General features: G+C 46.1%; 1 protein-coding gene across 1 annotated transcript; it reads left to right on the top strand.

Annotated features, from left to right (window-relative positions):
- Positions 1-399: 399 nt before the first annotated feature.
- SEC24C (SEC24 homolog C, COPII coat complex component) lies at positions 400-25612 on the top strand. Its single transcript, XM_065893725.1, has 23 exons — positions 400-413; positions 2168-2367; positions 5041-5176; positions 13771-13946; positions 14156-14530; positions 14841-14977; positions 17825-17936; positions 18166-18293; positions 19444-19582; positions 19788-19903; positions 20082-20206; positions 20366-20557; positions 20763-20856; positions 21072-21188; positions 21530-21700; positions 22204-22300; positions 22390-22535; positions 22759-22897; positions 23050-23168; positions 23266-23445; positions 23707-23898; positions 24134-24223; positions 24368-25612. The coding sequence occupies exons 2-23, from the start codon at positions 2196-2198 to the stop codon at positions 24506-24508; spliced, it is 3294 nt and encodes a 1097-aa protein (XP_065749797.1). The 5' UTR covers positions 400-413; positions 2168-2195; the 3' UTR covers positions 24509-25612.
- Positions 25613-25620: the final 8 nt, after the last annotated feature.

Genomic DNA, 25620 nt, shown 5'->3' with positions numbered 1-25620 from the left:
CCAAGACGGAAATCAATGGGGCCAGGGGTCAGCAGGAAATCGCTACAGGACTCTAAATCAGAGGTTTCTAATATGTCATAGGAAGGAGAGTTACTAAACATAGTTCAATCACATCTCAGCTGGTGGGACCAAAAGGTTACCAGGACATCTGGGCAAAACAAAAACAAAAACAAAAACGGAAATGCATAAAAAACTGCGGAGCCCCTAGGGGGCGGCCATCACAAGAGGGAAAAGTAGCGCATGTGCGGCATCCGGGTTCCTCGGCGCGTGCTTACTGCCGACGTGGCAGAAGGAGTGGCCTTGGAGCGTGGGGGTGGAACTTCCGGGGGCGACGCGCCGGCCCCCTCGGAACCGGAAGTGGAGCCTGGGAGCCTTGACGTTAGGAACGAAGTCGAACCTGGATCTGGAGCCGGGTGAGGAGTGGCTTCGGGAGGTTGGTGGGTAGGAAAGCAGAGGACAGGCCGGGGTATCACTGGCCAGATCGGGGTCCTGTCTGAGAAGGAAGGGAGGGGCCCGGGGGCGGGGCCCGGGGAGAGACCCTCACCTCATGCATCCACAATCCAGAATCAGTCCTAGACCCTCCCTTCTCTTCTCCCGGCCCAGATTCCGGCTCCCGCTTCCTGCCCTGAGCCTGTTGAAGGGCGCAAGACGCTCGATCTCCTACTTAGTGGAAGTCTCTCTCATCGCGGCCCGAGAAGCTGGCTTGGCTTCTCGGTCTTGATCCCCGGCGCTCCCAGCCTCCACAGCTCGACTACTTTCAGAGTTCTAGGAAGCTTGCCCCGCCTCCTGGGTTGTCACCCTCGACTGTCCACCCAGAGTGGAGTTGAAACTTGAGCCTGACTCCAAACTCTTGGGTGTGTTTGAGGGGATTATTTCCTCGAGAAGAAGCTCCTTTCCTACCATCCCCACCCCCACACTGACTTTAGGAAAATAAGAGGAGGAGGACATCTGTCAAGCTTCATGTAGTGACCTGTGTGAAGTTTAGGATTTGGAAGAACAGCTCCTGAGATGGCTTTGAATTTAAAGAGTTCTAGTCCAAGAGCAGCTCAGCTTTTCTGTAGTCAAGATGGCCCTACCTAGCAAAGGGGAGAGGCCCATTGTTCCATTGCAGTAGCTGTGAGCTCTTATGCTTCCTGGCTCCCTTCTGTCTATAGGATAGTTGGAATGATCAGGCTATGAAGAGTAGATGTGATCAGATAGTCCTGTTCTTGGAAGGACCTTGGAAAGGCTCTCCAATTTATTCCTTTGTTGCTGGGCAAGATTGTAATAATTTTGGTGGTGGCCTAGATTCATTACAAGCATATAAGAGCAGAAACAGGAGAGTTGGAGAAGTGCATTGGGATTTGGAATACTTATAGTCCCCTCTGCTAGAAGGATAAGGTGAATGATCTTTTTCCATGAAATCTAACTGTGCCACTGATCTTTGAACTGTTTCCCTAGGTTATTGTGAGAAGTTTTTGTGCCAGGCCTGCACTCAGTTTTAATCTGATACCTTGCTAGAGTTTTGAGCTGTCCTTTACATTTAGTGATTTTAATACTTCAGTTCTAAGGTCCATACACTTTTTTGGTGGGAAGACTGGGGATGGTGTAGCACTTGATTTACTGCAGTTTAGCCAAAGAATGTCATTTTTCTAACCGGTTACTCTAAAATTTGTCTTTTGAGGGGGAGGGAATTTAGCCAATCTGTTTTAGACATGTAGTCTGGGTGATTAAAAATGACTAGCACACTAGAGGGTATTCAATTTTGTGGAATGAATGGATGCTAGAGTGAATGAATGGAAAGTGGGAGCATTGTTTCATTTACCTGTAATATCACAATAGTTTATCAGTGGCAGGACTTCTTGTATGACTAGACACTAGAAATCATACCACTGGGGAATGGAGGCTGCTGCTCCATTCCAATGGGCCTATCTGAGGTTGAAATTTATACCCTCTTGGCAGTGACAAAGCATAGGGTTCAGAGTAACAAAATCCTTACTTTGAGGAGGCAGTCTGTCTGCTGTCTGGGGAAGAAAATTACAAAGATCCTGTAGTAGTGTGAGAATGATTAGGCTGATCACTGCCTGATAAGGTCAGTCCTTTTCTATTTCTACTTCCTACTGTGAATAGTGCTCTCTCTTTAGAAAACTGATTTTGACTAATTTCTCTCTTCTCTCTCATCTAATAGGTGAAACCAAGTCGGGGATGCTCTCATAATGAACGTTAACCAGTCAGCTCCACCTGTGCCGCCGTTTGGGCAGCCCCAGCCTGTCTACCTAGGGCATCATCAATCCAGCTATGGTGGGCAACCGGGGTCCACAACTGCCCCCACTTCCTATGGAGCCTACAATGGCCCAGTACCAGGCTATCAGCAAACCCCTCCCCCAGGTATGTTTCCAAGCTTCCTTTGAGCTGAGGAGGGGAATTAGTAGTCTTCAGGTTGGGTTGTATTGCCCTACCTAAGCTGCCTAAAAGGTTGTGGTGACTGGGATTGAGCAACATGAATCTGGCTCTTGGTCACTGAGAGTCCTGTGGGCAGTCTGCCCTTCCCTGTTTTTTTTTCCCTTTTGGCCGCATCACGCAGCTTGCAGGATCTTAACTCCCTGACCAGGGATCGAAACAAGGCCACAGCAGTGAAAGTGCTGAGTCCTAACCACTGGACTGCCAGGGAATTCCCACCTTTCCCTCTTTTTTTGTAAGGTGACTGTGTCTCTGCCTTAAGACATCTAGTGGGAGCACATCTTCCAGGTTCAATGGCAGTTCACTTCCTGGGAGTGTCACCCTGTGCAGCCTCACCTGGCTGCATTGTTCACAGCTGGATGGAAGGGTTGTGGTCGCAGCTCGTCCAGAGCCTGTGACTAGGATTAATTATTTCTGTTGACCTAAAGTCTCTCTGAAATCACTTGTTTCTCATGTATATTGATAAGGCCTCTCATCGGACTCATAGTTCTATCCATAAATGACTCTGGGACTTGGGGAACTAGTTCATGGATGAAAAGTGTGATATTAGTGTGCCTGATTTTTGGTGCCTCTCATATCTTTCTGCTGATATCATTCCTTTTCCTTTGTTTGAGTTTCTTGGCTTCTTAGATATTGTCTAATATCAGGGAAATAAGAGGAAACCAATCTGGTGCTGCCTTAGGATCAGTGTTTGGCTTTTACGTTACTTTTTCATGAAGAGCAGCTGGTAATCTACAGATTATATTATTCGTAGGAGTTTTTTAGAAAATGGTTGACATTTGATCTTTGGTTAGGCTAGCTAAGGACTTAGGTATACCAAATGCTTTATGCTTTTTAAAACAGTAAATTCCATAAAGGGATATGGGAAAAAGAAGGCACCAAGGAGGCATAGGTAAGATTTGGGAAATGATTGAAGTTATGACCATTTTAATTATGACTTTGGAAAAAAAAATTGCGAAGTGGTGAGATTAGGTCTCAGGGCTTTGGAGAGCCTTACTCTGGGTTGGGACTTTGGCTGGACAGAGTCCACCTCTGATCTATCAAGTCCTGGCTTATCAAGATGGAGTTTGGTATTGCCGCAAGAGGAAGCTCTGTTATTGAGAGGAAAACATATCTGGTTCTTTGATGGCTAGTGAGCAGGTTCAGATTAATCATATTCCTGTAGGCAGGTTCTATAGTGTCTAATCTCTACTGGGGGCAGAGCAAAAGAAAAACAATAGTTTGAACAGGGATCAGCAATATTTCCAAAGTGATATGCCAAGTAACTAATTGCTTTCTTCCTGCATCTCATGCGGGAAGGATGCTTGGGGGGAGTAGAAGTAGCTTTGATGGCAGCTCTGATGAGCAGAAAGGATGGAGTACAGCTTTTGTGACGACATAGTGACAGCAGTAATTGGAGGGCAGGTGACCTGTCCTGACTGAACAGTTGGGCAGGAACAAATTCTCCAACCCGTGGGAATACTTTCCTGAGCCATGTGCTATTGGGAGTGCCAACACTTAGAAATGGCTGAAAAGAAGATGCGTAGGATGAGTAGAATATATGAAGAAGAGGTTGGCAGAATAGTCTTCCTAATATTTATTTATTTATTTTGGCTGCGCCGTGTCTTAGTTGCGGCATGCAGGATCTTCATTGTGGCATGTTTAGTTGTGGCATGCGGACTCTTAGTTGCGGCATGCATGTGGGATCTAGTTCCCCGAACAGGGATCAAACCCAGGCCCCCTGCACTGGGAGCACAGAGTCTTACCCACTGGACCACCAGGGATGTCCCGAATAGTCTTTCTAAGAGGTGCCTTTCTTTACAACCTAGTTTAGAATGTTACTTGGTCACCTTCTGTGCCACCTTTCTCAAGTATGCTCTAAGTTTCTGAGTTCTGGAGTGGGATCCTTTCCTTTTTTTAAAAAAAAATTATTTATTTATTTATTCTTTGCTGTGTTGGGTCTTTGTTGCTGCGCTCGGGCTTTCTCTAGTTGCGGTGAGCGGGGGCTACTCTTCATTGCAGTGCGCGGGCTCCTCATTGCGGTGGCTTCTTTTGTTGCAGAGCACGGGCTCTAGGCGCATGGGCTTCAGTAGTTGTGGCTTGAGGGCTCTAGAGCGCAGGCTCAGTAGTTGTGGCTCACGGGCTTAGTTGCTCCACGGCATGTGGGATCATCCTGGATCAGGGCTCGAACCTGTGTCCCCTGCATTGGCAGACGGATTCTTAACCACTGTGCCACCAGGGAAGCCCCAGATCTTTTCCTTAAAAGAGTTGACGTTTTGTCTAGGGTAAGAACGTTAGACTGTCCTGGATTGAGTGAGAGTGTATGGTGATAATAGGAAGGCCCTACATTTTTGTGGCTCTGGCTACAGCTTCACCTGTAGTATACCTGTCTAGGAGAGTAGAGGCTCTCTGGCTGGGCATCCATGTTCAGAATCTCCTGTAGCTGGAGTTGCATGTTGATGGTGTCCTTTTCATTACCAAGCTATGGTATTATGCTTGTGATATTGCAGTAAAGGTCTGAGCTTATTGGTCTGAGCTTATTGATTCTTGCTTTGCATTCCTTGCTCAGGGTGGAGGAGAAAGTTATTTCCCAATTGCTTAGTTTCTCTTCTTTACCCTCAGGTGTTTCAAGAGCCCCACCTTCTTCAGGGGCACCTCCAGCCTCGACAGCACAGGGCCCTTGTGGCCAGACTGCATATGGCCAGTTTGGACAAGGAGATGTACAGAATGGGCCAAGCTCCACTGTTCAGATGCAGAGGTACATATTTGTTTTTTTTTTTAAACATCTTTATTGGAGTATAATTGCTTTACAGTGGTGTGTTAGTTTCTGCTGTACAACAAAGTGAATCAGTTATACATATACATATATCCCCATTATCTCCTCCCTCTTGCCTCTCCCTCCCACCTTCCCTATCCCATCCCTCTAGGTGGTCACAAAGCACCGAGCTGATCTCCCTGTGCTATGCGGCTGCTTCCCACTAGCTATCTATTTTACATTTGGTAGTGTATATATGTCCATGCCACTCTCTCACTTCGTCCCAGCTTACCCTTCCTCCTCGCCGTGTCCTCAAGTCCATTCAGAGGTACGTATTTGGCTCAACCTAAAATTGGTCTGATGAGATTGGAAGAATTAGGAATGTGTGAGGGCCTGTTTACTTTACTTTTCTTTTTTTTTTCTTTGCTTTTCTCGTACATCCCTTTTCCTCTTCCCTTCATCTTTTTGTATTTTGTTCTCATTTTTGCAGGTTACAGGTGCTGCTAATGTCCACCCTATGGATTATTGACCCATCTAAGTACCTGGGTTTTTTTCATATTCTTTCTATTTTTGTGAACTTGGGTTTTTTCCTTGACTAGACATATCTATAATCATTGTTATGGTCCTTCTGAGCTTACCCTACGGGAAAAACAGGAGAAAAGAACCTCAGGATTATTTATGTCTCTTCTGACTTCCCTTTTCCTTTAGATCAGGCACTTAGTAGGACTTATTGGTTAAGTTTGGGTGTGACCAGTTATGAAAGGAAAGATACTCAAAGGAAAACTACATAAATGATGAAAACTTTGGTGGTGCATGACTCAGTAAACCCTTGTCTTTGCATGGAAGTCCATTAAAGGAGGGCAGTCATCTCTGTTGGAATGCTGTTTGTTTTTTGGTAAACAAAGAATAAAGTATAACTACGCATATGGGTATGTGGTAGTGGAAGAGTCACTTAGTGACATTTTTATTAGGTGTCCAGAATATACATTTTTAACATTGAATGTAAGCGCAGAGAAAGAGCCTAGGAAACTCTCCCTAACCCTCTGTGTTGGAAAACTCTGAGAAGCAGTATAGGGAATTCATTAGTTCATTCATCCACTTAAAAATATTTATTTTGTACTACTATGTGTCAGACGTTGTTCTAGAGCTTGGAGATAAAGCATTATCAAACAGATCAAGTCTCTGCCCTCGTGAGCTTATAGTCTCATGGAGTACACAGAAGATAACAAGTAGTCAAATGTAAATAAGAAATAAAACAGGGATTCCCTGGTGGCGCAGTGGTTGATAGTCCACCTGCCGATGCGGGGGACACAGATTCGTGCCCCAATCCGGGAAGATCCCACGTGCCGCGGAGCGGCTGGGCCTGTGAGCCATGGCCTCTGAGCCTGCACGTGCGGAGACTGTGTTCCGCAACGGGAGAGGCTACAACAGTGAGAGGCCCGCGTACTGCAAAAAAAAAAAAAAGAAGAAATAAAACAGAATAAGGATATTGAGAATGAGTAGTGAGGAGGTAGGAAGCTGTTTTAAATACATTGGCCAAGGAAAGCCTCTCTGAAGTGATGTTTGAAACCACAGTGAAATGATGACGGGAGGTACCCAGAGATCTGGGGGATGAGTGTCTTAGATAGACAGAACAATAGTGCAAAGGCCCTGGTAGAGAAATTAATTTGGTTGATGTGAAGAAGAGCAAGAATGCCAGTGTGTCTAGAGGAGAGCGGAGGAGATAAAGTAGGTACATAGGCAGGAACCATATCATGTAATGCTTTCTAAGCCATAGTTAGAAGTTTAAATTTGATTTTAGTTGCAGTGGGAAGCCATTGGAGAGTTTTAAGCTGGAGAGTAATATGTTCCCCATTTATTTGTTTGTTCACTTATGTGATGAATCTTTTCATTGTAATGTAAAACACATACACAAAAACCATACAAAACAAAGGTATGGCTTGGTAAATTTTCATAAAGTGATTACAACCCAGATCAAGAAATAGAACTCTGCCACACACCCCTAAAACCCCTTCCATGTGTTCCAGTTCAATCATTGCTCTCTCCCTCCCCCCATAGGTAACCATTATCCTAACTTTTTCTTTTTTGGCCATGCGGGATCCTGGTTCCCCAGCCAGGATTCGAACGCACGCCCCCTGCAGTGGAAGTGTGGAGCCCTAACTACTGGAACACCAGGGAATTCCCTTCCCTATCCTAACTTTTTTTTTTTTTTTGTGGTATGCAGGCCTCTCACTGTTGTGGCCTCTCCCATTGCGGAGCACAGGCTCCGGACACGCAGGCTCAGCAGCCATGGCTCACAGGCCTAGCTGCTCTGCGGCATGTGGGATCTTCCCGGACTGGGGCACGAACCTGTGTCCCCTGCGTTGGCAGGCGGACTCTCAACCACTGCGCCACCAAGGAAGCCCTATCCTAACTTTTATAGTAGCGACTTTATTGTGTTTTTTTAAAATAGTTTACATCCAAAGGTACATCCCTAGACACCACAGTTTAGTTTTACCTATTAAGAAAAAACAACTTGATGTGTCTTTTAAGTCCATAGGTTCCCTTTTTATCTCTTTCTTTTTCTTACTGTTTATCTGTTGAGGACTCCAAGCTAATTGACCTGAAGAGTTTCCCACAGCCTGGATTATCTGGGTTGTATATTCATGTTGCAGTTAAGTATTTTCCTTTTTCCTTTGTATTTCCTGCAAATTGGCAGCTGAATCCAAAGACTGGATCCAGATTTGATCCCTGTGGATAGGATGGAGCAAGACTTTGAAGGCACATAATATCTTTTTTTAAATATAAATTTATTTATTTATTTTTAGCTGCATTGGGTCTTTATTGCTGCACATGGGCCTTCTCTAGTTGCGGCGAGAGGGGGCTGCTCTTTGTTGCAGTGTGCGGGCTTCTCATTGCGGTGGCTTCTCTTGTTGTGGAGCACGGGCTCAAGGTGCGCGGGCTTCAGTAGTTGTAGCTCACAGGCTCTAGAGCGCAAGCTCATTAGTTTTGGTGCACAGGCTTAGTTGCTCTGCGGCATGTGGGATCTTCCTGGACCAGGGCTCGAACCCATGTCCCCTGCATTGGCAGGCAGATTCTTAACCACTGTGCCACCAGGGAAGCCTGGCACATAGTATCTTTTTTTTGCGGTATGTGGGCCTCTCACTGTTGTGGCCTCTCCCGTTGTGGAGCATAGGCTCTGGACCGGGGCACAAACCGACGTCCCCTGCATTGGCAGGTGGACTCTGAACCACTGCGCCACCAGGGAAGCCCCACACATAGTATCTTGATATCTTTCTTTTTATGATGTTACTAGTTGTTGATGCATATGTATGTTAATTCACTGGGTTTACAAAATGGTGATACTCTAATTCTTCTGTTTTCCTCATTTATTTGTTTGAATACCATTTTAGACAGTTCTTGTCATCTGTTATTTGGTTACAGGTTGTGCAATTCATGTAGAATAAATGCTTGATTCTTTACCTTTATTTCCTAGTTTATAGGGAAATGAGTTGGTTCTCTGTTATGTACAAGGTGACCAACTCTTATTTTTAATATCATTATGAATTTATAGTTTTAAACATATTTGATGGGTTTCAAATCACTGCAACTATCATCATTGTTGGAGTATAAAGTGTCCTGTCTTTGACCAATGCGAGCCTCTTCAAGTTGATTCCTGAGTCCTTTTGACATGACCCTAGTAATCTTTAGGTCTAATGAGATGTTTCAGGCTTATCTTGTACATTTATATTCTAGACCAGGAATTACGCATTTTTCCAAGAAATCCTTTATTTTTTTGGTGAGAAATGTTATTTTGTGACTATAACCTGGGCACTAGGAATGTTCATTGCTGCCTGATTGGTCACTTCCTAGGCCTCTTCAGTGGACATAGCTAAGAAATACATACCTACATATATTAAAGTTACAATACCTCATTAGTTTAAATATGTACTTTCAGTTCAAATTAAAGACTACAGAACCTTTACTTAACCTCTTCATTATATCTGTATCTCTTTTCTTCCATACCAGGAGTCTTGATTCTCAGGACTGTGGGGATGATGGAATTTGAATATTGGAATATCCTACAATTTCTCATTTATTTTATCCCTTATTATACACAACAATCTCAGTATAACAATACTAATACTATCACAAATGTGATTAGTAAAAACATTACTTTTTAAAAATTTTGCTTGTGCTCTCCTCATTCTCTAATAATTAAAACAAATATATTTATTTTTAAAAAGAGGTCACGGGCTTCCCTGGTGGCGCAAGTGGTTGAGAGTCCACCTGCCAATGCAGGGGACACGGGTTCGTGCCCTGGTCTGGGAGGATCCCACGTGCCGCGGAGCGGCTGGGCCCATGAGCCATGGCTGCTGAGCCTGCGCGTCCGGAGCCTGTGCTCCGCAACGGGAGAGGCCACAACAGTGGGAGGCCCGCATACCACAAAAATAAATAAATAAATAAATAAATAAATAAAATAAAAAAGAGGTCACTTTGCTGAATTCAAGAGTAGAAGTAGGGAATCCTATGAGGAGGTTATTGCCGGTAGTTCAGGTAAGGGATGATCTTGGCTTGGTTTAGGATGGTAGTGGTAGAGGTGGTAAGAAGCAGTCAGATTTGGGATATATTTTGAAGGTAGAGTCGGTAGGATTAGATGTGAGTTAAGAGAGAAAGAGGAACTCTGGATGTCTTTTAACCTGTTGACTTAAGCAATTTGGTAAATAGTGCTATTTACTGGGATGAAGAATATTTGAGAAGGAGCAGATTTGGGGGGTGAAATGAAGGGTTTTATTTTGTACATTATAAGTTTAAGAAAGCTACCAGCTACCAAGTAGAGATGCTGAATAGGCAGTTGTATATGGATCTGCAGCTAAGGAATAATGTCAGGACTGGAGATACAAATTTGGGAGTCTTCAGTATAGAGACATTATTTAAAGCCATGGGACTAAATGAAATCACTTAGAAAGTGAGCATTGAGAGTAAATAGTAGAGGTGAGGACTGAACCTTGGAGCTTACCAACATGTAAAAGGCAGTCAGAGGGACTTCCCTGGTGGTGCAGTGGCTAAGAATCTGCCTGCCAATGCAGGGGACACAGGTTCGAGCCCTGGTCCCGGAAGATCCCACATGCCGCAGACCATCTAAGCCCGTGTGCCACAACTACTGAGCCTGCGCTCTAGAACCTCCAAGCCACAACTGCTGAGCCCAGGTGCCGCAACTACTGAAGCACGTGCTCCTAGGGTCCATGCTCCGCAACAAAGAGAAGCCACTACAATGAGAAGCCTGCCACGAAGAGTAGCCCCTGCTCGCCCACGTACAGCAACGAAGACCCAACACAGCCAAAAAGAAATAAATGAATAAATAAATTTATTTTTTTAAAAAAAAGGCAGTCAGAGGAGGAGCTATCAAAACACAATGAAGGGGCTTCCCTGGTGGCGCAGTGGTTGAGAGTCCGCCTGCCGATGCAGGGGACATGGGTTTGTGCCCCCGTCCGGGAGGATCCCACGTGCCACGGAGCAGCTGGGCCCGTGAGCCATGGCCACTGAGCCTATGCGTCCGGAGCCTGTGCTCCGCAGCGGGAGAGGCCACAACAGTGAGAGGCCCGCGTACCGCAAAACAAACAAACAAATAAGCAAACAAAAACACAATGAGGAACTTCCCTGGTGGTCCAGCGGTTAAGACTCCATGCTCCCAATGCAGGAGCCTGGGTTTGATCCCTGGTCAGGGAACTAAGAGCCCTCATGCTGCAGCTACAGATCCCATATGCCACAACTGAAGACCTGGCACAGCCAAATAAAACAAACAAACAAACAAACACACTGAGAAAGAGCAGTAATGAGGTAGGAGATTAGCCATGACAGAGTAGCATCCTGAAACTAGGTGAAGAAAGTATTTTAGGAAGTCAAGAGAATAATCAGCTGTGTCATTTGCTGCTGAAGGGTGAGATGTAGACGAAGAATTGACTGTTGGGTTTGGCAAGGTTCGACATTATTGACAGATGTAGTTTCAGTGGAGACATGAAGGCAGGTGAGAGAATTTCAGCTGGTAAGTAGATTAATGTAACCTAAAACCCTTCTGCCACAAACATCTAGAAAGGGGAGAGGAAATAGAAACAATTCTTTTTTTTCAAATACATAATCAAGCTTAAAAGAAAGAAAGTGAAATCCTCAAGTGCCAGAGACAAAGTGGGAACTGAAAATCAGAGTGGTAAGTTGACACTGTGGCTACCTGTGGAGAGGGTAGAAATTATTATCTTGAGAACCTGCGGGCTTAAGTTTAAGGGCAGAGCAACTAAGCCCGTGCGCCACAACTACTGAGCCTGCGCTCTAGAGCCCACAAGCCACAACTACTGAAGCCTGCGCCTAGAGCCCGTGCTCTGCAACAAGAGAAGCCACCGCAATGGGAAGCCCGCGCACCGCAACGAAGAGTAGTCCCCGCTTGCTGCAACTAGAGAAAGCCCGTGTGCAGCAACGAAGACCCAACACAGCCAAAAATGAATAAATAAATTAATTAATCAATTTATTTAAAAAACACACAACAAGATACTCCTGTGTATCCATCAGATTGGCAAAATTAAAAAGTCTGACAGTACTAATTATTGCTGAGCATATGGAGTATCGGGAACTCTCATCCACTGGTGGTCAGATGCAAATTAGTACAACTACTATGGGAAAATAACTTGGAATTATCTGTTAAAATTAAAGATATGCATATCATATAAACCAGTAATTTCACTCATAGCTATATGCCTTAGAAAAAACTCATGTGTGTATAAACAAGTTGAATATATGATTGAATATAGCAACATTATTGATAATATCCAAAAATTGGAAAACCTCCAATATCCATCTGTAGTAAAATGCTTAAGTAAATCATGGCATATTTATTTAGTGGAATAATATTTAGTGATGAAAGAGAATGCTAAATGCAACAGCATAGATGAATTCATAAACATGGTTGAACAAAAGAAGCAAACTCAGAGTATGTACGATGTGATTCTGTTTACAAAAGTTTAAAAACCTGACATAGCTGAATTATATTGTTTTAAAGATAAGGGAACAATTATCAAGAAGTTGGGAAAGTAGTTATCTTTGGGAGAAAGGAGAGGGCTGTGATGGAGGAGAGGCACACTGGGCCTTTGGTGTATTCTATTTCTTGAATTGCTTTTTGGTTACATGGGTTTCTGTATTATTCAGCAGTACGTATATGTTTTATGTATTTTTTTCTATTTATGTTATATTTCACAATTAAAAAGTAAAGTATTGATACATTGGACTAAGAATTGTGTCTGGGTTCTAGTTCTAGAATAGTCTGCTACTTATACCCTTAGTGTCTTAGTTTTCTATCTGCTCTGTTTCCCTCATTAATTTGCTGTGAGAATTAAATAAAGCACTTAGAGATGCTTTGTAAATTATAAAGCTATGTACAGATAAGGTGTTGGTTTATTGTTATTATGGTATGTGATACAATACCACTGGGTAGTGGAGAGTATTATCCATGTTAATAGAGTAGTACCATGGAATATAATTATTTTGACAAGGATTTATGAGCATCTGCCATGGGGCTAACAGTATGTTTGTTGCTATGGAAGACAAAAAATGCAAAGCCCAACAAAGAGCTTAGGGAGGTAAGTTTCACTAGCATATTGCCCAGAAAATACTAGTTAAATGAACAAATGAAAAGTGTGAAACTGCAGAACTAGTAGAAGCTGACCACACATAATAAAGTTCTAGTTATTTAGTAGAGACAAAATAAGCAGGAAGGATAAATCAGAATTTCAGTTTAACAGGCTATCGTTGTGAAGAATTTGATTCATTCTTGAAATCCCAGAAAGAGCTTGTTATGTATAATAATCTATGTTATAGATTTCTGCAGTAACATTACTGTAAAACACTGTTGCAATTGCTAGTTGGTATACAATGATATTGGAATGATTTTGAATTTATATTTTAATATGCCATCTGATACCATGGGAGTATCCAAGACAGTTATCCAAGTAACGAGGCTTTGCTAGATAGACCCAGCTAGAAGGCTACCTGGTTTATGTCCTGTTTGTCTAGTCCTTAACTCTGGTAGAGTTAGCATCATCTTTCTGCTTAGCATAGAATGCCAGACTTAGCTGACCTGCTCTTCTAATCTTAAGGATATTTCTAACATCTTTCCCAGGATTAAGTGATACTTTGGTTTAAAAGTTAAACAATCAAACTGCATTTGTTTGAGCCCACATTATTAAGCTCCTGTCGTGTTAATGCTCTGTGCACCTTCCCTTCGACTCCTTCAGTGCTTCAGATTACAGAACTGAGGTGGTCTGTCAACAAAGGATTAAGGCAGAGGAGGTGATAATCTAACGAGCAAAGTAAATAATACTCTGATCTGAGGGTGTTCAACACATGTTTTTGGAGTGAACCTAATGGAAAACAGTTTGCCATGAATAATCAGTGTAGATCATGAGGAATGTAATTCATTCACAAATATATAAAAATGTGAAGCCATATAAGAGCCCAGATGAGAGTAAGATGCTGTAAAACAATATAGTTTCCTATATGATGTGGAGTTCCTGCCAACTTTGAAGGGTATCTCAGCCCACTAGAAACCTCTGCCTTCCTTCTCTTCACAGGCTCCCTGGGTATCAGCCATTTGGGTCAGCCATATTGGCCCCTGTGGTCAGCCAGCCAGCTGTGCTTCAGCCCTATGGCCCTCCCCCAACAAGTGCACAGGTGACGGCTCAGCTGGCCGGAATGCAGATCAGTGGTACTGTGGCCCCAGCCTCTCCACCTTCAGGGCTAGGCTATGGTGAGTAGCTGTGACCACAGGAATACTGTCCCCTTCTTTTTAGAAGCATCAGACTCTGGGGCTATACCTGAATCCCTTTTATTTCTTGTGCTTCTGAGCCCCAGCAGATGGGAGAAGTCATTCCTGCCCCTCATGTGGAAAGGAAAGTGATTTACTGAACAAGGAGGCAGAATGACTGGGGTTCTGACTCTACTTCTTCTACTTCTCAGGCCCACCAACATCGCTGGCCTCAGCCTCAGGAAGTTTCCCTAACTCTGGTCTGTATGGCTCCTATCCTCAGGGCCAAGCTCCTCCCCTTGGCCAGGCCCAGGGTCATCCTGGGACCCAGCCTCCCCAGCGATCTGTCCCACTACAGGCCTCCAGCTTCACACCCCCAGCTTCAGGGGGTCCTCGGATGCCTTCGATGACTGGTCCTCTCTTGCCTGGACAGAGTTTTGGGGGGCCCCCAGTGAGCCAGCCCAACCACGTGTCCTCACCTGCTCCTCAAGCTCTGCCCCCTGGCACCCAAATGACTGGGCCCCCAGGACCACCACTACCACCTATGCACTCCTCCCAGCAGCCAGGCTATCAGCTGCAACAAAATGGTGAGTTTTTCCCAAGGTCTACCTAGGAGCCAAAGGCTTTAGCAGTTCACGTGTTTTTGTTGTTTTTATTTGCTTTTAGTATTGCTTGCTAAGTGGTGAACTAGATAGACAGCTTCAGGGTACTATTACTAGGATCTGGGGTTTATAAGATTTTTTTTTCTCTTAGTTCAGATAGTGTGGGCTTTCTCTGAATGGTCACTACTGTACCTCTCAATTCTGCATTTATAGGAGTCTAGTAATTTCCGTGAGGCCTTAAGAAGAGATAAAGAAGGAATAATTTGTTCATCAACCTTGTGTCCTTGTCTCTTAGGTTCCTTTGGACCAACCCGGGGCCCTCAGTCCAATTATGGAAGTCCCTACCCAGGAGCAGCCGCTTTTGGAAGTCAGCCTGGGCCTCCTCAACCATTGCCTGCTAAGCGCCTGGACCCTGATGCCATCCCGAGCCCTGTAAGTATATACTTATGTGGTCCTGGGGAAGGTGCTTGTGGCTGCCAGATAAGTGAGTCAACCTAGAAGAGATGTTTGCCTAGCCTTTTCTGATTTTCCTTTTCGTTCATCATCTTGTAGGTGTAGAACGTAGATGTAATTTTTGACTCTTTAACTAGAACTTGAAGTCCCAGAAGTCTTTTGGGGGCACTTTTACTTCATAGCTGGGCAGGAAAGGAAGGGAAACCAGGAGTGATCAGCAGTATCAGTAGAGCTCTGGGTTGAGTGCTGCATTCTGCCACTGCTGGACAGAGCACGGTAACCTCTGCTCTTCTGTGGAGTAGTGGGTGGGTCCAGGTCTTGTCCTCTTAGATCTAGTAGGATAGCAGTCTTCTTAATGGGTAGAGCTGGTGGAAATTCTCTGGTGTTAGGTGGTAAGAAAAGGAAAGCCTCTCTGGATTCTCTCTGCCCTTATTTGGACAGTGTTTTAGGAGGAAGCCTCCAATACTTTTGTTTGTTAGCCTGCTGCTGTGTGGATGGGGAATAGTGATCTACAATTTCAAGGGTGATGTGGGGAAGTTGCTTCTCCCAGGAAGAGGGTGAATCTCACCCTTAGAGCCATCAGAATACTCAGGCCTTCCTCATCATACACAGAATAGAGGCTGGTACTGTATTCCCAAGTGGAGGCCACTTTATAGTTCTGTCTGCAACATTTGCTATGTCAATTACCTTACCATGCTTAGCCATTGTCATATTCCATTCTGTTCTCTTCCCTCTTCCTTTGGGGAACTATCATGGTGAGGGACCCAGTTGGCAAAGGGGGACTCTAGAGGATTAAGCAGTCCCTCTTTCCTTCTCCCTCCTTTAGTAAGAAGGAGAGTCTGGTTGGATGTGAGGCTTCTTTCAGCATAAGAATAGTTCTTACATGGGAGGCTTGGCCTTTTGGAGGGAACATCCCTCTTCTTCCTTCTTAAAATTTCTCCCATTCAGCCCCTCCGTATAACCCCTCTTGCCTCCTATTTGCCCCCTTCCTTATCTTTCTACATCATAGCCTGAGCCATTAAAGGCTCTTTTTTGGCCCAGAAACATTTGGAATTTCTGATCTGGGGGGGGCCTGATTTCAGCAGTATGAGCTGGGCTCCATGGAGTTAGTATGAGCTAACTCCATGAGTTAGCTGTTCATGTCTAACTCATCAGGGCTGAGAGAAGTAACATCTGCTTCTTGTTCTTTTGTCTCCCTCCCTGTATTCCCCTGCTGCCTTTATTATTAAAACACTAAAAGCAACTCAATGAGCTGCCTCCTCAGCAGAAAACCAGACACAGAATAGACCCTGATGCCATTCCTAGTCCAGTAAGTGCAGGGGGTGGGTGTGTGTGTGTCATCCCTGTGTTAATGTCACCCATGCATGCCTGTGACCTCATCTTCACCTCATCCACCATGTCCATCCCTCCGCATCCTCTTCCCTTAGTCCTTCTAGACCCTTGCTTTTACAAGCTAGAAGGATGTGCATGCCTCGAGTCACCATATAATGAAGTAGTAGCAAGCTGTTAGCAGTGCCTTTAAGTATGGGATGGTAGAAGGTCAGGATCGAAGGGTGGGGTCAGATGGCATATTAAGCTTTGGTTTTAGTCCTGCTGGCTCCTCCAGGAGCCTGCATGTGACATAGGATGGAACAGGACAAAACTGAACAGTAGGGGCTTCCCTGGTGGCGCAGTGGTTGAGAGTCCGCCTGCTGATGCAGGGGACACGGGTTCGTGCCCCGGTCCGGGAAGATCCCACATGCCGTGGAGCGGCTAGGCCCGTGAGCCATGGCCGCTGAGCCTGAGCGTCCAGAGCCTGTGCTCTGCAACGGGAAAGTGAGAGGCCCGCGTACCGCAAAAAAAAAAAAAAAAAAAAAAAAAAAATGAACAGTAGATCTTTCCCTTTTGGGTTTGATTTGTCTACTGCTTGTTGTAGAGAAACATGTGGGTAGGTGGCTACTAATGTACAAATTTGGAAAACTCATTTCTTACGGGGAGGGGTCAGCTGGTTTGGGAAAGTGTGGGCCACTTTCTCATCTAGAGAGTCTGTGTGATATATTTCTAAGCTTCAACTCTTTCTGCTATGGGATACAGAGTCTTATTCTCCCTTTACTTTTTCTGATTTTACCAAACCCATCTTGAAGTAACTGACCAAAGGTTATCAGCCTGCATGAAGGTCTGATCACCAGCTTTGCAAAATCTTTTTTTTTTCCTTTGCTGGGTCTGTCAAAATGTGGGGGACTGAGGATTGGGCTATAATATCCTCTTCTCCCATATTTACACACTGATGCTTACCTGAAAATAAGGCAGCATCTGCTTCCTCACCTTACCTGATCATTTCCTGCTGTGTAATCCTCTCCTCACCCTGTCCCTTTTTCATTGAGTGTAGAGTCATTCCAGGTAGATTTCATTTTTACATGGTTACCGTTGTCTGTTCCCCTGCTCTGATTCAGAATGTGTCTTGGGAAGAGAAGGGGAGGCAGAGGCTTGATGGGGGAGGGAAGTGGAATCTGATCATGTTTGCAGGCTTGTGATAAGAGCTGGAGCTTTCCTGGAGTAGGTATTATAACAGGGTGATCACCATTTATTGGGATCAGGGCGATTCATAAAGAAGCCCTTTCTCAATGTTGCCTGTCCAGCATGTTGCTGCTGACTGTGGAGTGGAAGATTGGTATTACAGCATTTTATATGATCTCCTAAAGGAGAGCAGGCCTGGTGCCTGAGGCGTGTTCCTTGGCAAATTATTAGTTTCTGTGCTGCAGCTCCAGTGTTTCTTTCTCCTGGCTCTCTGCGACCTGCTACTCCCTTTTCATCTGTCACTTCATTCATTTCACCTCTTCCCTACAGATTCAGGTTATTGAGGATGACAGGAACAACCGGGGTTCAGAGCCATTTGTTACTGGAGTGCGGGGCCAGGTGCCACCCTTAGTCACCACCAACTTCCTTGTGAAAGACCAAGGTGAGAAGGGCATTAATTACTCCCTGCGGGGACTCTTTCTCCAGCATTATCAGCTTATGGTTGGGGCTTTGTCAGTCTTTAATCAGAGACCAATCCCTCATTGGTCTCTAGGGGGAAAAAGCCACCATCAGCTCTAGCATTTGTTGGGATGATGGGGTGGATTGGCAATGGAGAGCCAGTGTCTGGAGTGATTCTGTGATCTGACTCAGCTTTTCTACCTCCTCTTCAGGGAATGCAAGTCCCCGATACATCCGATGCACATCCTATAATATCCCTTGCACATCTGACATGGCTAAGCAGGCTCAGGTGCCCCTAGCAGCTGTCATCAAGCCGCTGGCAAGGCTGCCCCCAGAAGAGGTGAGTCAGGGAAGGGACTAGAGTATAATGAAAGGGAGGAAGGGAGGCGGATTGGGGAGTGAGACTTCTTCCTAGATGTGATTCTGGCAGTCACAATGGAAGAAGTCTTGGTTGGGCGGGAGGGGCGAATATCTTCAATAGCTTTCTATCACAGGGCCCATGCCTGAAGGGGTGGTAGGGATGAGAGTAAAAGCCCAAGAAATTGCTGGATGGGAGCAGAGTCCACAGGGGAAACACATTATGGAAAGAGTCAAGGCCAGCTTGTAGGGGAGAAGACAGCTGGTTGCAGGAACCTCTCATAGCATGGTCATCTCCAGATGATTAGAAGCACATCATTCTGTTTTTTCTTGTATGCTGTCCTGTCATCCCAGGTGAGTCGAGATGTTAGGACAGCATATTAAGGAAAAAGGTAGATTAGGATCCAGTAGTCCTTCTCTTACCTGGAATCAGCATTGAAAGAGAGAGCGCGTGGCAGCTGCTCTGCCAGGCCTTGGTAGGATACCCTCATATTCATGCCTAGCTTAATGAACTTGGGGTGGATTTCTCTATAACTGGATACTCAAGGCTCACTTTACATCCTGCTTCTCTGTCTTGTTCTGTGTTTTTCTCTTTCTTTTTTCCTGGGTCTCAGTGGGGATGGTTGGACACTTGGCTGCTGGTCTCTTATCTGTAGGGTGACATCTGCCTGGGCATCAGTAGGCTCACAGAAATCCAGGGATTGGAGAGGACAAATGTCATAGATACTTTGTTGGGAAAGGAGGTTGGAGTCAAGATCCTAGAGCAGGAGTGAAGGGGATTGAAGATTGGGCCAGAAATGAGAATCCTGGGTAATCTCTGGTTTTCTCCTCATACATCCATGTCAGCCCCTGGCTTGTTTGGGCCAGTTCCACAGTTGCTCTTCTCTTTCCAGAAGAAGTGAAATTGTAGAGATGAGGAGTAAGGAGAGGGGACTATAGAATTTAGACTCTTAGGGACATTCCTTAGAGACATTTGACATTTGTCCTCATTCCCCTTCTCTCTGCTCCCTCCCCAGGCAGAGTATCTGAGCCATGCCCTTCTCCCTCCAGGTTGTTCCTCCTCATCTGTTGCCACATATAGCTCCCTGCTGTAGCTTCCCTCTATGTCTGAGCCCCTCCCCTTTGCTCTTTAGGCTTCACCATATGTTGTCGACCACGGGGAATCTGGCCCTTTGCGCTGCAATCGCTGCAAAGCATACATGTGCCCTTTCATGCAGTTCGTTGAGGGAGGGAGGCGCTTCCAGTGCTGCTTTTGCAGCTGTATCAACGATGGTATGTTCACAGAGGCTGGGGTTGGGGGGGATCTGGATTGCATCTTCATTGTTCTCTTTCTAGTTAGATAGATGAGGGTCCGTTGGTTCAGGAGTTGGGGAAATAAGGCGCCTGTGGGGATGTGGGGCAATAGAGTGAGCTCAGCCAGGACCCAACAAAGATTGAGCGTGGACCTTTGAGTAACACTCTGCCCTACTCCCCACAGTTCCCCCCCAGTATTTTCAACATCTGGATCATACCGGCAAACGTGTGGATGCTTATGACCGTCCTGAGCTGTCCCTGGGTTCTTATGAATTCTTGGCCACTGTAGATTACTGCAAGGTGAGGGAAGGTAGCGTGGGGAGCAGCAGTGGGTGGACAATGAGACAGCTAAGACTTGCTGTGGTCATTTCCCTCACCCCGTCATTGTCCCCTTTGGTGTTGACTTCTCTCTAGTCAACTGACCTGCTTACTAATACCCCTCTCCCACCCCCGCCGCCAACATTTCCTTCCTTTGCAGAACAATAAGTTCCCCAGCCCTCCTGCCTTCATCTTCATGATTGACGTCTCCTACAATGCCATCAGGAGTGGTCTTGTTAGGCTCCTCTGTGAGGAGCTCAAGTCATTGTTAGACTTCCTGCCTAGGTGAGTTAGGAGCCAAGGTGCTTCCTTTGGATAATGATGCCTGGGGAGGGGGCTTAGGGGTGGGTGGCTGGGTTAACTCAGCACATCATGGATCCTGATGTCATGAAGTTGGGTGGTGGAGAAGGTGCCAACCGTGGGTAACAATGTCACCTTCTACAGGGAGGGCGGGGCAGAAGAATCAGCAATCCGCGTTGGCTTTGTCACCTATAATAAGGTGCTCCACTTCTACAATGTGAAGAGCTCATTGGCCCAGCCACAAATGATGGTTGTATCTGATGTGGGTGACATGTTTGTGCCACTGCTGGATGGCTTCCTGGTCAATGTCAATGAGTCTCAAGCAGTCATCACCAGGTAGGAGTTAGACTGTGGGGGTAAAGCAGGGGTGGGGTGGATACAACCACAGAAAGCCAGAAAGTTGAGCAGAGGGTTCAGCAGATGGACAGAGGCTGTGCCTCAGGAGTTCTCAGAGTCTGGGGGCCAGATGACTCTTCAGGGAATTGAGGGATTTGAAATTTGGATAGCAATTTTGATTGCCTCCTATCACCTATGTCTTCAGCTTATTGGATCAGATTCCAGAAATGTTTGCAGACACAAGGGAGACAGAGACAGTATTTGCCCCAGTTATCCAGGCTGGGATGGAGGCTCTGAAGGTAAGGCTTGAGTCCCTGGCAGCCACCTCTGCAACACTGTCTTCTGACCATCTTACCCCCTAGGATACAACCCCTGTATCTTCAGTGATTGATGGCTGTGCAGTGAGTCAGCTTGTCTGACATAGTTGGCACTGAGTAAATGACGAGGGAAGGGATGAATGAATAATGGATGAATAAAGGAAAGAATGGACAAGTAGATCTCTCTTCTTTTCTAGGCTGCTGAGTGTGCAGGGAAGCTTTTTCTGTTCCACACCTCCCTGCCCATTGCAGAGGCCCCAGGGAAACTGAAGAACAGAGACGACAGGAAGTTGATCAACACAGACAAGGAGAAGGTGTGGGATTGGGACTTTCTATTACAGAGGAACATGCTGTCTATTCACAATGCAGTACTCTTAACTTTCTTGAGGGGAACTGGGACTGGATCCTCTGCCCTTTCACATGTCACATCTGTGACTGCCAACCTTCTCCACTGCTCCCACACCTCTACCCCATCCCAAAGCCCTTGGTAGACTTTTTTTTTTTTTTAAGAGACTGTTCTGTTACTATTGCAAACTGAGAGGTGGATCTGAAGTCTTACATGTCCTTGAATATCCCACATTACATATACAGCATATACAGTTCTCAAGCAGGGTGGAACTGAGATCTTTGAACATTTTTTTCTGTTCTTCCCCAGACTCTGTTCCAGCCTCAGACAGGTGCCTATCAGACCCTGGCCAAAGAGTGTGTGGCCCAAGGCTGCTGCGTAGACCTCTTCCTCTTCCCTAACCAGTATGTGGATGTGGCCACGCTCTCTGTTGTACCCCAGCTCACTGGTGGCTCTGTCTATAAATACGCTTGCTTTCAGGTACGGCATGGGACTCTGGGTGGCAGGTGGAAGCAGGACTGGGAATGCCAGCCTGCATGTGGAGTGGCCCCTTAGCTGCTGACTCATTAATAGGAATAGCATTGGAGGAGAAGACTGCACAGTGTACAGAAGAGAGTGTGGCAGTCAGGAGCACGGGGCTTGGAATCAGTCCCGGGTTGATATTCTGGCCCTACTATTTACCAGCTGTATGACCTAGGATAAATTACTTAATTATTCTCTCCTTTGTTTCTTCATCTACAAAATGGGACTTTTATAGCTATTAATTAGGATTTGTCATCAGGATTAAGTAATTATATGTAAGGCACTTAATGGGATACCTGGCATGTAATATGTAATAAGTGCTTAAAAGCTATCATTATCATCAACATCATTATCTTCACTGTTACTGTCATTATGATTCTGCAGGCTTGTAGAGTGGAGGGGGTGCAGGGAGATTGTTTATATGTAGTCAGTGATGTGACTCTGAGCCTGGGGGGATGCAGGTGGAAAATGACCAGGAACGGTTCCTGAGTGACCTGCGTCGGGATGTACAGAAGGTCGTTGGCTTTGATGCTGTGATGCGGGTCCGGACAAGCACTGGTCAGTCCTAGTTGGAGAAGAGCAGGTGGGGGGGCTCAGTCTGGAGGGAGGCACCTGTCATACCTTTAGCCCTGTCCATGTGGCCTCAGGTATCCGTGCTGTAGATTTCTTTGGGGCTTTCTACATGAACAACACAACAGATGTGGAGCTGGCTGGGCTGGATGGGGACAAGACGGTGACTGTGGAGTTCAAGCATGACGATCGGCTCAATGAAGAGAATGGAGCCCTCCTGCAGGTAGGGGACAGGAGGCAGGGGTTGGGGAAGAAGTGTCCGTGGTCATTTCACTGGATATAAATAGGCTGTAGGGAAGCGGGTGAGGGATGGGTAGAGAAGACTAGAAGAGACTGGAGAAGGGATGGCTCCTGTCTGTCTTCTAGTTTAATAATACAGCAGAGGCAGTTTTCCAAGGGCTATGCTGAGGGAGGGGTGTGAATTCCGCCTTTCTCGCTTCCCCTAGTGTGCCCTGCTCTACACCAGCTGTGCAGGGCAGCGACGGCTCCGCATCCACAACCTGGCCCTCAACTGCTGCACTCAGCTGGCTGATCTGTATCGAAACTGTGAGACTGACACGCTCATCAACTACATGGCCAAGTTTGGTAAGGGCAGAGGCAGGGCAGGGTGGGATTGGGGCTAAGAGAAAGGTCCAGGATGGTCAACAGTTCAGCATTCCTGAGTGGGTGTGATGGTGGGAAGGCACATGTGATGGAGGGGCTGACCAGTGACTGTGCTGTCTCCCTTTCCCATCCAGCATACCGGGGGGTCCTGAGCAGCCCTGTGAAGACTGTTCGTGACACTCTTATCACTCAGTGTGCCCAGATCTTGGCCTGTTACAGAAAGAACTGTGCCAGCCCCTCCTCTGCAGGACAGGTAGGGAAAGCATATTGGTGGAGGAGTTGTTGGGATACATTTTTGCATTGGGAAGGATTTCTCATGATTATTGACTTTGTTTTGATAACCCCCTTAGTTGATCCTTCCTGAGTGCATGAAGCTACTCCCAGTTTACCTGAACTGTGTATTGAAGAGTGATGTCCTGCAGCCTGGAGCTGAAGTCACTACTGATGACCGGGCCTACGTCCGACAGCTGGTTACCTCCATGGATGTGGCTGAGACCAATGTCTTCTTCTATCCTCGGCTCCTACCGTTGGTGCGACTGAGTGCTGGAGTGTGAGACATTGTAGTGAGAAAGGGACATCATAGGAGGAGGAAGGGAAGGATTAATATTATCTGTGCCTGACACTCATGAATATTTTACCTATCTTATCTGATGTAATAATTTCATACTGAGAGTTACTCAGGTACTTAGCTTTCTGAAATTTCTTGTGTATGGGGGTGGAGGATGGGGGTGTGGGTGGGCAAACGAGTCTTATGGTCCTTGGTAACCGTTTGCCGCCTTCCTTTTGTCTAGACAAAGTCTCCCATTGAGAATACCACTGAACCACCAGCAGTTCGAGCATCTGAAGAGCGTCTAAGCAACGGGGATATATATTTGCTGGAGAATGGGCTCAACCTTTTCCTCTGGGTGGGAGCAAGTGTCCAACAGGGTGTTGTCCAGAGCCTCTTCGGTGTCTCCTCCTTCAGTCAGATCACCAGTGGCTTGGTGAGGGCAGGGAGTCAAGGAGAATGTGGGTGTGGAAGTAGACTCTGTGATATGAGTTAGGAGCCAAGAAAAGTGTGCTCATTCCCTTAAATAGCAGGGTACACTTAGAGAGGGAGGGTGCTGTCATTCTTCACAGGCTTCCATATTTCAGATAATGCATAAATCTGTGCTGTCCCATCTTCACTTCTGGATTCAGCATACCTTACCATAAGGATAAATGAATTTTGTGTTCCAGAGTGTTCTGCCAGTTCTGGATAATCTACTGTCCAAGAAGGTGCAAGGCCTCATTGACAGTTTGAGGGCACAGAGATCGCGGTACATGAAGGTAACACTGATCCGAACCTGGATTTCTTACCTTGTCAAGTCCTCACTGGGAAGGGGGATGGGGAGTAAGTGACTAGATAATGGGATTTTAGGGCATGTTTAATTCCCTTTAGCCCTGCCTCATGACCCTGTGTTCTGGCCGTAGCTTATTGTGGTGAAACAAGAGGACAAGCTGGAGACACTGTTCAAACACTTCCTGGTGGAAGACAAGAGCCTGAGCGGCGGAGCATCCTACGTGGACTTTCTCTGTCATATGCACAAGGAGATTCGGCAGCTACTGAGCTAGAGCATGTGGTAAACAGCATAGGGTCCAGGCCAGCTTCCAGAAAGTACCCCAGGACAGCAGAGAAATTGGGACAGTTCCATATATTATAAGTCATATAAGCTGACCTCAGTCTCTTTGGGGGGAGGGGGAGGTATAAGGAGACACCTTCTTTCTGGGCTCAAGTATCCTACCACTCTGTCATGTCCTGCTGTTGGAAGGTGCCCCTGTCCCCTCACTTTACCATTTTCCTGCTAATCCTGTCGTAATGAATGTAGTTTCTCAGTTCACTGTATATGATTTGGTGTTGGGGGATTTGGAGCCACCCAGACCCTGATAATATTATGTGTCCCTTTGGACCAGCCTCCAAGAAGAGAAGGGCAGACAGGAAGGAGTGAGGATCCCAGGGTATTACAGGGGGAGGGGCTGCGAAGTCAGCTCATTGTCATCAACAACTTCCTATATTAGGGATAAACATACTTACAGGTGCACAAGAGCTGGGGTATAGACCATAGATGGTAGAGAGAAAAGTGGTCAGTCTTCTTGGGCCTGGAAGTCAACAGCCAACTCAGAGTGACTGAGGGTGGTTGATTAGCTTTCTTGCTCTGCTTCCACTGATCTTTCTCTCTCCTGAAATGATTGGTGATCACTTGGTGAATAGAGGCACGTAATCAGAAATGAATGAGCCTGGGAACAGAGTTGCAAATTATATTAAGACCTGGTAGCGGTATCAGTCTCCTTTCTAGCTGGAGAGGCCCCAACACTGGATGGTTCTGTAGGGAGCCTGGCCATCGACTTGCAATACCTCACAGAGCCAGCCCGCATCCCACTCTGAGCTCCCGCTGGAAGCACTGCTCTCCAAGCTGGAGGTTGTTGGAGAGAGAGGCAGAGGTGGCTAGTCTCTCCTGCTAGGACACCACTCAGGCTTTCGTACTGACAGAGTGGCTGACAGTTCTCTTCCAACCCCACCTAGCTGGGGCAGGACAAGGGCTAGGCTTGATGGTGGCCAGGCTTGCCTGCTCCCAGCCCGGGACGCCCCTGCTCTGGACCTCTCATTTCTCTTCGTTGGTTTATTTTTCAATGCATCTTTAATTTGTAAAGAAATAAAATAAATTAAGATGTAACCAGCAGCCTCC

The sequence above is a fragment of the Phocoena phocoena genome, chromosome 16 (assembly GCF_963924675.1).
Source record: "Phocoena phocoena chromosome 16, mPhoPho1.1, whole genome shotgun sequence".
Classification (NCBI taxonomy): domain Eukaryota; kingdom Metazoa; phylum Chordata; class Mammalia; order Artiodactyla; family Phocoenidae; genus Phocoena; species Phocoena phocoena.
The sequence above is the reverse complement of the archived record's forward strand: the minus strand, read 5'-3'. Positions and strand labels throughout refer to the sequence as shown.

Excerpts from the sequence above, each read along its gene's own strand:
- SEC24C (XM_065893725.1), top strand. The coding sequence starts at position 2,196 with ATGAACGTTAACCAGTCAGCTCCACCTGTGCCGCCGTTTGGGCAGCCC. Across the intron at positions 17,937-18,165 it reads CTTCCTTGTGAAAGACCAAG|GGAATGCAAGTCCCCGATAC; the intron begins GTGAGAAGGGCA and ends CCTCCTCTTCAG. Across the intron at positions 22,898-23,049 it reads CAACTACATGGCCAAGTTTG|CATACCGGGGGGTCCTGAGC; the intron begins GTAAGGGCAGAG and ends TTTCCCATCCAG.